Genomic DNA, 14,156 nt, shown 5'->3' with positions numbered 1-14,156 from the left:
TATAATGAAACTTTTTGGTGCAAATTTTGAAATCAGCAGAAATGGTTGATGGCTTCAAATTGCTTTCATTGAGCTTTCATAGAGCTTTCATAACCAGGCTAGTTCTTGACTAGGTTCTTGGTTGAGAGAATTTACACAAATAATGTAAGAGGTAATTACTATTTTACATAAGTTTTGTGGCATTTGCTGAGGAAATTCTTCAAAATGTGCCTCTGAAAGACCTGGCTGGAAAGAGCTGCAGCACAGCCTAGATTTTGTCAGCAATAAGAAGCACTGAGCTGAAAACCACCGAGTTCTGCTCCTGTAGGATGCAACAGCATGTCTTGGAGCAGCTCAAAAAGTGTTTGGCAGATTATCAACTACAGCTTGTCTGAGTCTGTACTGAATGCTGTAGTCAATGTTTTAGAGCTAAGCATGGGCTACAAACACGAGCTTTGAAGCAGAACTCTGAAATTCCTTCAAACTCTTCTTTTTAGATCTAGTCTGGTCCACTTCTTACGCTGAACTAACAAGAAAATTCAGATAAAATCTCAACATCCACTGCAGTCTGTGAGGGACAGATGAGGGATGTAGGGTTTTGCCTTAGATTGACCCTACCAAGATACCAGTGACAGATTTGTTAGAAGGTGCCATAGACAAAAGGAATCTCTCCCAATGCTTAAAAAACATGTTTTGGACAATATTTAACACATTTAGTTTTATTTATATCCGTACAAATCACCCTCTTTTGTGCAGAATGGAGGGACATGCCAGCAGTTTACTATACCTATACTCTCAAAAAAATCCCTAGGCAAAACACTTCCCTAAAATCAGCTATTTAATGCAGCCCCTTTGCCAGCCCTTTGCTGTGGGAACTCAGTCTTTCTTTCATTTCCAAAACCAGACAGATTCTTGTCTTGTGTGTGGAACCGAATTTCTAGGTAAGTGTCCAGGTTTTTTTTGTTTTTTTTTTTTTTTGAAGATTGCTTAAGGTGTGCCTTTTTCTTCTTTGGCATGAATTCATTGGTGTAAATGGTATGACCATTCAATAGTACCTTGCCTATACTTGTGCTTTTTAGATGTTGCAAAGCATTGAGGTGGCTGTAGATGTTCTGTCAAGATATCAGTTTGGAGTTTGAGTTAGAAAAAATCACTTTAAGGGAAGGGAATTACCTAATATTATGGGGAAAATATGTGGGGATCTTTACAAAGCAAATTCCTGTCTTTAATTTCTATAGCCCTGTGCCCCAGGAATCTGTGGCCACCATTGCAACTAAAGGATTGACATTGCCCATTCTGATTTTAAAATAGATTTGGATCTGATTATTCAAATACTTATTGCACTGTACTCAGAGAGAAATATTCCACTGATTTCAGTGAGTTGCTAGGATTCCACCATATAGCTGTCAAGACTTAAAAACACTTCTGCAAATTTTGACTGTACCCTATAACATACTTACCTGAGGCAAAATTCCCAGTTTGGAATGTTTATGGTTAATGTTGGATAAAATTCTTCCTCCGTAATATTTATGTATTTTATCTCTCCTTTGTATTTTGAAACATGACACACAATAATCAAGTATTTAATATGTAAAATACTGATATATTGATTATCATGTTTACAGCTTTGAAATAATAATGTAAATTATAATGGGGGACAAAAATCTGCAAGGCAACAACACCTGATTATGGTTTTCTTTAAGAAATATAAATTAAAAAGGAGGTACTAAAGATATGTTTCTGAGTGATATTGTTCATGTTAAACTGGCTGAAAATGTGTAAATTTACACTGTTTATTAAACAACCAGATTTGCTTCTGGGACTCACAATTAGTCTGAGTGTAATGTATGTTCATATACAGTCAGATGCTAATCTATATTAGAAAAATCTCTAAACTTGTTTCAACTGGTTGTGAACCAAAGGGACTTAAACACGTGTATTTAATGTAGGTCAGTATTTTCTTGGGCAAATTAGAAGTTATGTTGACTAAGACTCAATGTCTAAAATAACACATTTTTACTTTATACTGTCTTTAAAAATGTATTTGCAATTGTGTGAATAATAGTCAAAAAGGTGTAGCATTAATGAAACTGTAAACTTATTAACAAAAAGTAACTTGTATTTTAAAAACTACAATGTCACAAGTATTTAATTTAATTTAAATATAATCTTCTAATAATAAATCCGTTTTATCTGTGTTATTAAAAATATTTTACTCTGTAACTAGAAACAAATCTGGGTTGTTTCATTTAGTTATTTTAATTAATGCTCAGAGAATTATTATTTGTTTTGAAACATACAATATTAAAAATATTGGTTCTTTTATACAGGATTCAAGTCTCAATATCTAAATAATGGTAAGTCTACAATACCTATATTCCCTTTCATTGTTGAGTGTTTCAAATATGCTGCAAAAGGCTCTGTCAAACTCAAGTTTGAGGGTGTCTTTTGCTTTTTACAATGTGTTCTAAAATCATAATGAACAGTTTTCTGAAAATCCACAATTGTTTCCTGTAATGGCATAGTTTAGCATTTTCTCTGCTAACTGCTTCAGAAATTATGTGTCATTATTTTTGTCATGTCAATGTTATTTAAAGATATCTCTGGCTTTGTAAACAATGCTACACAGGTGATACAAACATCTCTATATTACAGACTATAAAACTCTCCCCCAGCAGTAACACCCTTTAGGTAAACACCGCCTGTAAATTAAGGAAATGAACCTTGAAACATTTGACAGAGTGAGTTGAGTAATGTTGCCTGTGTGAATTGTCTCACTGACCTCAAAAGAGTGAGAACTTTCTCATAATAGTAAAAGGTTATGGTGATCCCTTGGTGCCTGCCAAAATCTGTCCCAGGAGGAGGTGCATTCTATAGCATCACTGTATTTATTTAGGATGAGCTGATTGACAACATTGAAAGAACCAGCCTGGTCTTGTCTGGGTCCTGACAACAAAATGTTCTTGCAGAGCTTTCCTGACCACGACATGCTGGGCCAGGCTTTTGAAGATGCTCTAGAAGTGCTGCAGCAGCACTCTGACAGAGAAATGCAGTGTCCACCAGGTAACAAACACCCTTTTTCATTTCCCAGATCCTTTTTTACAGGAAAGCACCTCTTGAAACATACAGGTGGAGGACTGATTCCCCAGAAGTGGATTAATGGAATGTTTTGTGAGGATGAAAAGGAGGAAAATTATTTGGAGGGTTTCTACCCGCCCATGAGAACTGCCCAGTGTGGTGAATATCTTCCAGGTCACAGCACAGGGAAACTGCTGGACTGGCTCTATTTACCCTCTTCCCAGCAGCAGCCCAGGTGTATTGAGCTCACTTTTCCTATAGCCAGAGGATATATGACTGTTGTGCAACAGCCTTTTTCCAGTTTAAATGTTTTTAACCTCAAAATGCCCTTCTGTTATGCCATGAATCCCAATGCAAAAGAAAAAAAAGAAAAAAAGACCAGCAAGTGAAATTAATTTCCTCATTTAATTTTTTTGAGCACTAATATATGAACCTTAAATATTTTAATGCAGGAAGGATCATTTGAGTCTGGATAATTAATAGAAAACTATTTTTCTTGGCCCCAAGAGTTGTATACTTTACAAAACCTACAATGCAAGGAAGCTGTAAATTGTTCCAGTTTTGGCAAGATTTCGGTAACTAAATTACTATAAAATTTAGAATTTATGCTTTTGTTTTTACTGTAAGCAGAAATGCAAGGAAAGGAAAATAGAAGGCTACATCACAAACCCTCTAAGCCCAGAAAAAAATACCTGCTGTCTTTTGTGTGAAATGCCTTTCATATCAGGAAGTTGATTTACATATTATCTATTATAAAATGAAATGTAAATAAGACCAGTAGGGCTGTATCTTCAGCTGTTGTTAACAATGTTTTGGTTCCACTGCATTTGTAATTTACACATGCTGGAGGATTCATTATATATATTTACTTGTAATGTTCTTCTTTATATATATATTGTTAGGGCTGGTGGAGTTATTAAACCCTTGCAATACAGTGTTTAGTCTGCCCCCAGCTGCACTCACATTTCCACTTGCAACAGATGTACCCATACCCTCCAATATCTTCTTCTGATAACCTGCAGTGGGTAATTTTTTCCAATGTCTTTAGTCTGGTGTTGTACTCTCCTTTTAAGCATCACAAGTTCTTGGGTTCCTTCTGTGTCCTTCTTTCAGGCACTGCAGATGTTCTGATGATCCTTTACTTCATTCACCATTGGAGACTCTGACTTGCATTGTACTGAGGGCCTGCAGAATGGCCTGACAGTCCCTTTTCCTTTCTAGGTGTATTTTTATAGCCTATATCTATCCAATTCACTATGTCTCATGGTCTGTATGGCCCTCTGTTATCCAGTAACCAAAGAATTTAATGATGCTACAAAATAGCTGACATTTTATCTTTAAAAAATTGCTTTCCATTTTGAGGGCTAACAAAACCAGCCCAAGGGTGTGTGCAGCAGCAGCAGTACAGCTTTTGCTGGATAACCTCCTGATTTGGAACATTTTGCCTCTGGACATTTTATTATCTAGAAGGCAGCCTCAGGATAAATGCTTTTTGACAGGCCCAGCACAATGTCAAATTATTTGCTGTTATAACTTTCTTTTTTCCTTCTTCTCTTTTCCTTCTTTCTTTTTTTCCTTCTTTTTTCCTTCTTCCCTCTTTTTTTGCTCACTTGGTTATTGCTCCCTCCTCCTAATTCCCAGGTTATAAAAACTGCCTGACTGTGATCAATCACCACCACCACCTCCGAGCAAGTCCCAGTTACTGTCCAGCACCATCTGTGGAGGAGCAAGGGTATAGCTGGAGAAACATGATTGTGAGTGAACTCATTTCCAATAACAGTCAGACATAACTGGGAGACTGGTTGCTTATTTGGGATTTCTGATACAAATCATTATGCTAACAGTAACAGAAATTTGGTCTGGCCAGGCATGATACAGATGAAACTGCCTTGGGAAATATTTGCAAAATATAATGAATAATGTCTTTTTAGGAGTCAGCAGTTTGCTTCTGATGCTCTTCTGTGGTTCATCACATGACATGACAACTAACAAGCAAACCTACTAGAGAATTAGTTATAAGACAAAAGGCTTCTTTGTGTTACCTGTGAACAGGCATAGAACAACAACTTCCAAAATCTGATGTAGCTTCTGCCACTGTGAAAAAGAACCATGACTTTGATTTCTCCAACAGCAGTTTGTTCTAAAATTTCTGGAAAGACCAGCATTATCTGAGGACATCTTCAGTCTTTAGAGTCCATATGCACTCTTAAAAGCACTGGTAGTGTGGTCTCCAGGAGTGATGGAAAATTAATATTACAGGGGAGATAATTTCAGAGAAACAGACCCCACTAAAGCCCATTTTTACCCAGCAGATTAACAACAACACAGCATGGGAACTGCAGTCTGTAGGGGCTACTGTCCAGGTGGACCTTTTCTTTTCCTAGCTCTGAAAGCTGCTCCTGCTCTGGTTCCAACAGGAGGGTTGAAGGTCCAGGGTGAAGCAGTTAAGCTGTTTTCCCTTTCAGCTTTTCCTCTGGTGGGCAGCTCTTGCCCCTGGACAAGAATTAATGCTGCTTGTTACTGGTTCACTACACTGAGTGCCTTCATGGCTGAGAAAAGTCTTCCATGGGTAAGGTGGTGAAAAGTTGCATTTTGAAGGCTTCAGGCAATTAATTACCACAAGTTTCTTTTTATTCAGAGGATGTACTCTATTAGTAACTTTTTATTGTCTTAATTCTTGAAGAACAGTACAGCGGATTTTTATGCAGATGAGACTGTCTACCATACACTGCAGAATGCTCCAGAAAGTCAAGTGATGCATGCTGCTCCTGGCCAGCCAAAAGCAGGGAAAGGTCCGTAAAAAGATCATATCTTGATGTGTAATTCATGTTACTTTAAAAAATCTCTTGGCAAATCATGCTTTCTCCTTTACCTATATTTTTTTTTTAAGTTTCAACAGGAAAAAAAAGAAAGTGAACATTTACTAGTGACTAGGACACAACTGCTAGTGTTCAATTTCCATCTGCCAAATCTTCTAAGATTATAATAAATGATAAATCTATTATTAAATTATTCCATCATTGCTTAGCACATGGAAAATGAAGCCAGAGATATGTTTCACTTCAAATCATTTAGGATGAAGTCTGATGCAGTGAAGTAAATCTAGCTATCAATAACATCTTCATCTATTTATACCACTTATTTTATTTCATGTAGCCCAACAAGCAGTGACTTCCTTAAAGGTTTTTTACATATGTGAATATTTTTGCACACCAGACTTTACGCCTTTCTTAGTTTGCTTTTCAAATCACCTTTCAGGTTTTGTCACTTCCAGTGTGCACTTTTATGGCTATTTTTCTGACCCTTCTGCTTGACTTTACTTGAATTGATATCTATTTTGCAAGAATTGGTCGTGTGACATTGTCATTGCAGTACTCCATTTTTTTATTGCATTCATTATTTGGGGTTTTAGTGGTGAGGGACTCAGCATCCTTTCTGTGACTGCTGGATGAGATTTTCACAGCTTCAACTCTGAGCTGTTGTACCTACTTTTGACCATGAGGCCTTTTCAAGAAGCTTCCTGATTTAGCTGGTTTTTTGAAATCCCCTTTTCTCAGCTTTAACCACATGGTGTCAGGTTTTGGTGTTGTCTCTGCTCATTGATGCTGAACACTGTGGTCTCTGTTGCTTAATAGCTGCTACTACTACTACTACTACTACTGCTACTACTACTACTACTATTGCTACCATAGACTCTTTGGGATGGTGGGAAGAGTAACCTCTGTTTCTCAGTTTTCTACTTCAGATATCTGAAATACACCATTGCAAATGAAAAACTTTCAAATACAGAAATGTTGCTTTTCCAAGTCTTATCCAGTGTTGCACTGGGGAATTCTACATGTCAGTATCTGATTTGACCTTCAGTAATTTCTGCTCTGTTAAACTTCATTTCCTGTTTCCTATTTCTTTTTACACTGCCATTAATCTTTTTTCCAGAAGACAACCTGCACATATTTGCAGAGTGATTAACGATTCTTATGGGGTCATTTTGTGTCCTTTTACAGATTTCTTTGTGTCCATGGTGATATTCCTGCCAGAAACTATGATTTGGGAGACTATTTTCACTACACTAAATTAATTTAGTCCTCCTAGTTTCTTGTTGAGACATAAGAGGTTTTCTGTACACTAACAAGCAGTGTGCCTTTTTAGGAATAGATCTGTACATAAAACCATCAGCACAGAGGGCCCAAATTCTGTGTTCAAAGTGTTTCACAAAATTTTACTTTGGACAATCTTTAGGCTGGTCATAAGTTCTGAAGGGTACACTGATGTAGATATGCTTTTGGAAAGCAGCTTTTGAGACAGATTTCCTCTGAAAAGAGTCCAGTTCAGTCACGACATAACCATTCCATGATCTGAACTAATGATCAGTGGGGTGGAGGCAGTCAAGAGAGGCAGTTCAGAATTGAATTGGATGCATTTCCCTGAGACAATTAGGTGGCTCCAGGACCATTCAGCACTGAAATCTAATGCAGATGCTCCAAAACACCTTCTGGAGGAACCTGCTTGTCTCAAATCACCTCACAAGAAACTTGGGCAGAAATGACCAATGAACTAAGAGGCCAAATAGCACTCAATCAAGTGCTGCTGCAGATGTGGATACATTATCCTTTTCCAGCAGAAATTTAGTCCATAGTAGTCCATGGATTTTCCCTTGGTCTTGTTTGTTCTGCCATCAGTTTGTAGGACATTTCAGGTTGGAGGGGGCCTAAGGGGGTCACCTACTAACATGTGTCCACTGTGACAAGGCAGTGTCCTTCACGGTTTCCTTTTAAACTTCTTAGTGATCTATATGTATTTCTAGTAGAATATGTACTTCCAGCCACAGGCCAATTTTTACTTAGATAATGAAACTTTATTAATTTTTTTGGAAAGTACCTCTGATTTCAGGCTCTTCTTCTTCCCAGTCTGACTGTTACTTCTCTCCTCTTTCCTTATCACCAGATGCAGAATTACTGTCATCCCTGACAGATGTCTTGGCTTGACCTCAGTGTTCCTTAGCAACTGTCACTTTTCCCCTGTTCCTAGTTTAAAATAGCCACACAAGACAAGACTGTATGAACTTTAGGTGCAGCTGCTTATTTCCACTTTGGTTAAAGTGGAAGATGTTCTTCTGCATAGATTCTCTCTTCTGCAAAATGTTCCTCTTTGTCTGATAATCTTAAATTCTTCCTCCTTACAGCAGCTGCTTGATCACCCTTGGCTTTGGGAAGGGAACTAGAAATACTTCATAGAGGAGAATCCACAAGATCTATGTGAAACTAAATAAGCCTCACTAGGAAACTGAAGTTTAAGAACTCAGCCTGTGGAGAGAAGCACTTAGATAAGTGGCAAATACTTCAGTACCAAGCTTGCTTTTTTCTGCATGGGAATGCAAACTGGAACTTCTGCAGATTTTTATCACAGGGTACCAGAAGGTCTAGCTTTTTCTTGACTACATGAAGTTTCTGGTTAAAAACTAACCTGTTTTTCCTGCTCACCTACTTACCCTTTTTTATATCAGAGACTGCCTTGCATCCCAAAAACCTTCCTGAAACAAAGCAAACAAAACTGAGCCATCTCAAAATCTCTGAGTTTTGAATAAACAGGGAAACCGTTATTCAAAAACATTCAGACTGGCTCTCCAGAACCTCTTTCCTGCCCTCTCTGAGGATGTAATTTCCTAATGTGAGTTCCTTGAGTGCGCATCTGCACAGCATGTGTCTAGAGACTGATGCTTCTGAGACCTACCACACGGTGAAGTCACCAGATATTTGTCATGATCCCCACATAACCTGCATGTGAAGTGGTAATGACCAAATCCCCTTCTGTCACCACAGATCTGTACACTCTTCAGAACCAGAGTGTGGTGATGATAATGTCAAGGTTGTGGATTTGATCCCTGTATGAGCCATTCACTTAAGAGTTGGAATTGATGATCCTTCTGGGTTCCTTCCCACTCAGACTATCCCGTGATTCTGTGTTGCTCACACCTCTGTGATCCCATTTGCTGTTGCTGGTTTTCCACTGAACAATTTATAGTGATCTTTTCATTTGGAGCAGCATCCTAGGTTTAGCTATGCTTTTGCCTGTAAGACCCTTTCCAGGAAAAAGACAACTGCTCATCTTTTAAAAGAAGACCAAGTTCTGTTCTGACCTTTTGTGATTTATTTCTTAATAGGTAGAAAAAAGCTTCGACTATTTGAATACCTCCATGAGACTCTCTATGATCCAGCTATGGCAAACTGCATCCAATGGGTGGATAAGCCAAATGGTGTCTTCCAGTTTGTCTCCAAAAACAAGGAGAAACTTGCAGAACTGTGGGGAGAAAGAAAGGGAAACCGCAAGATCATGACTTACCAGAAAATGGCCAGAGCACTGAGGAATTATGGAAGAACAGGTGAAATCATTAAGATCCGTAGGAAGCTGACATACCAGTTCAGTGCTGTTGTTTTAAAGAGACTTGCTCCATCTTATTTCTTGGGAAAAGAAACAATTTATCATCCCTACATTCAGTCTAATCAAGAGTATCAGTGTACAGATGACTGGACCAGTTACAATAATTACATGTACAACAATGGTTATGCATTACAGCATGCTAACAGCTAGATTTACCTGTCACATGAATAGGCCTTTGTTATCCAGCCATACTTTCCAGCACAGAAACTCTTCCCTCCATATAGCTTTTCCTTTAAGATATCATACAAACACATGAAGAGGAAGGGTCAAAAATTATATTGGCCTAGTTTTTTCCTTTTGAAGTTAGTGATATACAGTCATTGCCTGTTGAAGAAATCTAGCAGCTATAGAACACATTCTGTTCTGCATGATGCTAATCAAAGGAATTACTGTAGTTTCAAGATTATATATTCAAGAATAGGATCAAGGCTTTTGTCTGTTAGTGGACATCAAAGATCCCATTGTGACAACACTCACTGGAAGTTTTATGCATATCTGCAATCAGAATTTAGATAATGTTGTACCATGGTTGCTGCATCCCTAAGCTAGAAAGGGAAGAGATTTGCCAACTGCATGAAGCTGCTGTCTGCTTTTTTCACTGGTGTTCTTTATAAAAGGACATTTTCTGAGTTGAATGCCTGGCTGAGTGATAGAGTCCACATGAGGGTGCACCTGTTGACCAAGCTGTTAATCCTTAATCACTTAAATTAACACATCTTAGCACAGATCCTGACATGGGGAATTAGGATTGCCAGGTGTACATTTTACTGTTGGCAGTGGATTCACTGGGACCATGAGAGAATTACTAAAGGATTGTGCTTTTAATTAATTTTTCATTAAGTTTTGCATGTTCTTCCCCCACTAATATGAGGAGCTCCACTTTTATCCATCAGTTCTGTACTGATCTAAAAAACATAGCTTTGCTATTTCTTTTAGATGTCATAACTTTATAAATAAAATTTCACTTCTCCAGCTCTTTTTCTAAATGAGAATGTAGCTGAAAGGCTCAGTAATTTTACACTCCCTTCCTGGGGAAGAAGAACTAAATTTAGGCAAAAAGAGAGTAGTGGACCTTTATGTCAGGATAATATCTATAAACCTACTTTTTTTCATACTGCTGTTACCTGATCAACTTGTGTCTTCATATGAGTTGTCTTTTGTACTGAAACACTTCCATTCAATTCTGTTCAGTTCCAAGTTCTTCATTTTGCAGGTCTGGATATTAATAAAGACAAAAATAATTTCTGTGGAGAGGTATAAATGGTGGGCTGATATGTTTGATGAAACCCACTGACTTTGATAGTTTCCCTTTGCTCTGAGTCCTGTTTACTTGTACAGGGCTGTAATTTTATGTGGTAGACACGATACAATGCACTCTGCCTGAGAAAAATCCAAGGTTTAGAGTTGGTACTTCGGTAAGATGACAGATGTTTGCTCTTAGAAATATGAAGCACGTTCAACAGCACTGAAAAGGGACTCAGACTTTAAGTCGGGGGGGTTGGACCTCGGCGGAGTGAGCTCTGCTTCTGGCATGGGCGGTGGCTCCGGACCCACAAGATGGCACCAGTGGACAGCTTTTCACACCGGGGCTGTGGCCCTTGCAGGACTCCGGGTCATTTGTTGTCCCGATGTCCCTTTAGGTTTTTTGACTTCCCCACCATGTTTAGCTTTTTCATCTTCCTGCAGATGCTGCAGAAGCAGCACTGTGCCTTTGGAAATCACCACTTGTCCAGTTCCAGCTGTGGCAGACACAGGAGTGTTGTGACACTACAGTGACACGAAACCCACAAACTAAAGCAGATAAATTATGCCAGCAGAACACAGCTCTGTGCTGACTGCCCTGGACAGTGGTCAGTTCTACAGCTGAAGCTCAGTGTCTTCCCCAAAATAAATCTGGCTCAGTACGGCTGAGGGTGATGCATGAGGAAGAAATAAAGCTAATCTTTCTGATTTAGGCTTCAGGATTCCTGCAAGAAAAAAATGACATCAAAAGCCTTACAGACACTGTGAAGGAGGCAGAAGTAGAGCACTTCAGCAACATATTTTACTACCCCATTTTGCCTGGCCTATACAACACTTAGATATGTGTGTGCTGTTCAGTAGACCAAAAGCAGGAGAGATACTTAGCTTCCAGATGAAAAATAATTTGATTTCATTTAGTTTGGCCAATCTACACTACTTGCAATCTGACATCTTCTGTCAAATCACAGACCTGCATGCGTGGGTTGACCATTAGTGCATTGCTTAGTGAATGTAAAAGAATGGAAAATACTACAAACAGCAGTTAGCTTTTTTTCCCCAAGAAACTGCCCCATGGATTGGTGAAGCATCCTAAGTGCCACATATAAATCAAGCTATGTATTATTATTTTTTAATTATTTTTTTCTTTTTTTGTTTGGTTAGTGAGAGCTGCCCCTTCATTCTTGGTAACATCTAAACATTCATAGATTAATTGCTAATAGATGACTGACTGCAAACACTCACTGCTGTATCAAGGTAACACTGAAGCTCAAGCTGGCTCTTCAGACTATTTTCTAGTTATGTTCCATTAGGTAATTTTCCTACTTTCCAAACTTTTTTCTATGGAAAAAGTCAAGGCAAAAGCCCACATATCTCTAAACTACAGGAGCAGATTCCTACATCCATGATGAAGATGAGGGCAATGAGATTGTGTGTGTCTGCTGCTGTCCGCATGAACAGATTCCATCAAGAATCTGGACGGAGTCTGGGATCAGAAAACAAAATTTGCATTTTAGATTTTTTTTTTTTTTTGGACAACGATCTTCAGTTTTTCTTACACTCTGCATTTCAGACTGAAATATTTCCTGTACTATTCCTTTAAACATTGTGGTTAAGGTCTCACATATATTACAGGAAACCTGGCAAACTGAATAGTGAGTGCACTGTGCAGAAAAAGCCCTTGTTGCTAGTGACAGCAGAGGGCGTTTACTGGGAGGCATCGTTTTCAGCAGAGCTCCCTGTGAGTTACCAGCAGGCCTCCTGCAAGTGATGCTTCCCGGGCACTTCACTTCCACCTGTGTGAGGACCTCTGCTGAAATCTACCACCGTTCTAGATCTTATTTGACCCAGCCTTTAGTTGTCTTACCCGCTGACTTGTTGTGAATTTCTTGTGGCATAATTTGGACGGAAAACTGGCAGCAGTGCCTGTGAACTCATCCATGGTTTATAAATGTGCATCAACCAGCAGCCCCAGTGCCTATCTTACGATATTGTCCCATCTTTTTTTGCATCACCTTCACCTTCACTGGTAGATTTCAAAGGGCCCTGTAAAAATCCTGATATCCCCATGATTTCTGCAGGTAGCACAGGGCACGCATGAGGCACGGTCAGATGTGCATGGATCAATGGCAGGTGAGGAGAATTCCAGCATCCAGAGCCTGTCCTGCAGCCAACAGCGAGGCCTGCCATGTGCTGATCCAATTTCCTGCTCTTTCTGAGGCATCAAAACAAATAAGTCAAATAATTGACAGAATCCAATCCACACACTGAAAGTGCCCAAAAGAGGAGCGAGCAGTGCCCCACTGACTCACGCAGCACACCTGGAGGCAGCACAGGCTTTTTGTGTAACTCAACAGCTCATATGAGATTTGAAATGTGGGATCATAGAATGGTAGGATTGTTGGAAAAGAACTTCTAGATCATCAGGTCCAACCCAGCACTGCCACATCCACCACAAAACCTCGTCCCTAAGCACTACATCCAAACGCCTTTTAAACACCTCCAGAGATGGTGGCTCATCCAGTTCCCTGGGCAGCATGGTCCAGTGCTTGGCAACCCTGTCAGCGAATAAATATTTCATAATATCCAGTCGAAACATTCTCTGGAACAGCTTGAGGCCGTTTCCTCTTGTCCTATGGACACCTTTTTGCCTGAGCAGAGCATTTCTTTTGCTTTTTCTAGTGAAGGAAGTTATATCTAATTATGACAGTTGGGAACTCCAGGCCAGGCGGTTTTGATACTGGGAATACATTTTAAAATATAACTCTCCCAAGGCAACCCAGCACCTAAGAGACACCAGCCATCTTGTTAGGAAGTCACACATTGAACAGCCAGTGTTGATACAATGGATTATAAGGTGAATTACAGTGCAACCAGGCTGTATTAGCAAGATGCCATCAAACTGCACGCAGAGTGTAAACTGATGGACGGAAAAGTAAATTCCTTATTTGACATTCCAGAAACACATAACCTGAGCCAAGAGTTCAAGAACCACAATGAAATAAAAAAGACAGACAGCTGCTTGTTTGTCAGGATATCTCTGTGTAGAATTAGAGGCTTTCATTACATATGGGGAATATTAATAACAGTTCAAAGTGGAATGTAGCTAATCATTACAGCAGGATCTCCAAGCAGAGTGATGGTGAAGCCATACAAGATTTTCTTTCAGAGGAACTGAAAACTCAGCAAATCTATTTAGGGTACTAGCAGTATGTAGTAGTCTGAGGATCTAGGTTGACTTTTTTGCCTCATTAGGGTATAAAAATTCAATCACAATCACAAGACACAATTCTTTACAGGTATGGCTAACCTCTCTAGTCATCTTGAGATCCAGAAAACACAGAAGACGGCTTAAAACCTATTATTATTAATAAGAAATAATAATAATAATAATAATAATAATAATAATAATAATAATAATA

At 38.9% G+C, this 14,156-nt stretch overlaps 1 protein-coding gene across 2 annotated transcripts; it reads left to right on the top strand.

Annotated features, from left to right (window-relative positions):
• The first annotated feature begins 844 nt into the window (after nt 1–844).
• SPIC (Spi-C transcription factor) lies at nt 845–9,759 on the top strand. Of its 2 annotated transcripts, XM_002197053.7 has the most exons (6): nt 845–920; nt 2,310–2,336; nt 2,949–3,042; nt 4,699–4,811; nt 5,741–5,849; nt 9,218–9,759. In XM_002197053.7, the coding sequence occupies exons 2-6, from the start codon at nt 2,334–2,336 to the stop codon at nt 9,643–9,645; spliced, it is 747 nt and encodes a 248-aa protein (XP_002197089.5). In that variant the 5' UTR covers nt 845–920; nt 2,310–2,333; the 3' UTR covers nt 9,646–9,759. The 2 variants fall into 2 exon arrangements, with proteins under 2 accessions (XP_002197089.5, XP_030119074.4); XM_030263214.4 differs by lacking the exons at nt 845–920; nt 2,310–2,336 and having other exon boundaries at nt 2,937–3,042.
• The last annotated feature ends 4,397 nt before the right edge of the window (nt 9,760–14,156 follow it).

This window comes from Taeniopygia guttata, chromosome 1A (assembly GCF_048771995.1).
Source record: "Taeniopygia guttata chromosome 1A, bTaeGut7.mat, whole genome shotgun sequence".
In the NCBI taxonomy this organism is placed as follows: Eukaryota; Metazoa; Chordata; class Aves; order Passeriformes; family Estrildidae; genus Taeniopygia; species Taeniopygia guttata.
The sequence above is the reverse complement of the archived record's forward strand: the minus strand, read 5'-3'. Positions and strand labels throughout refer to the sequence as shown.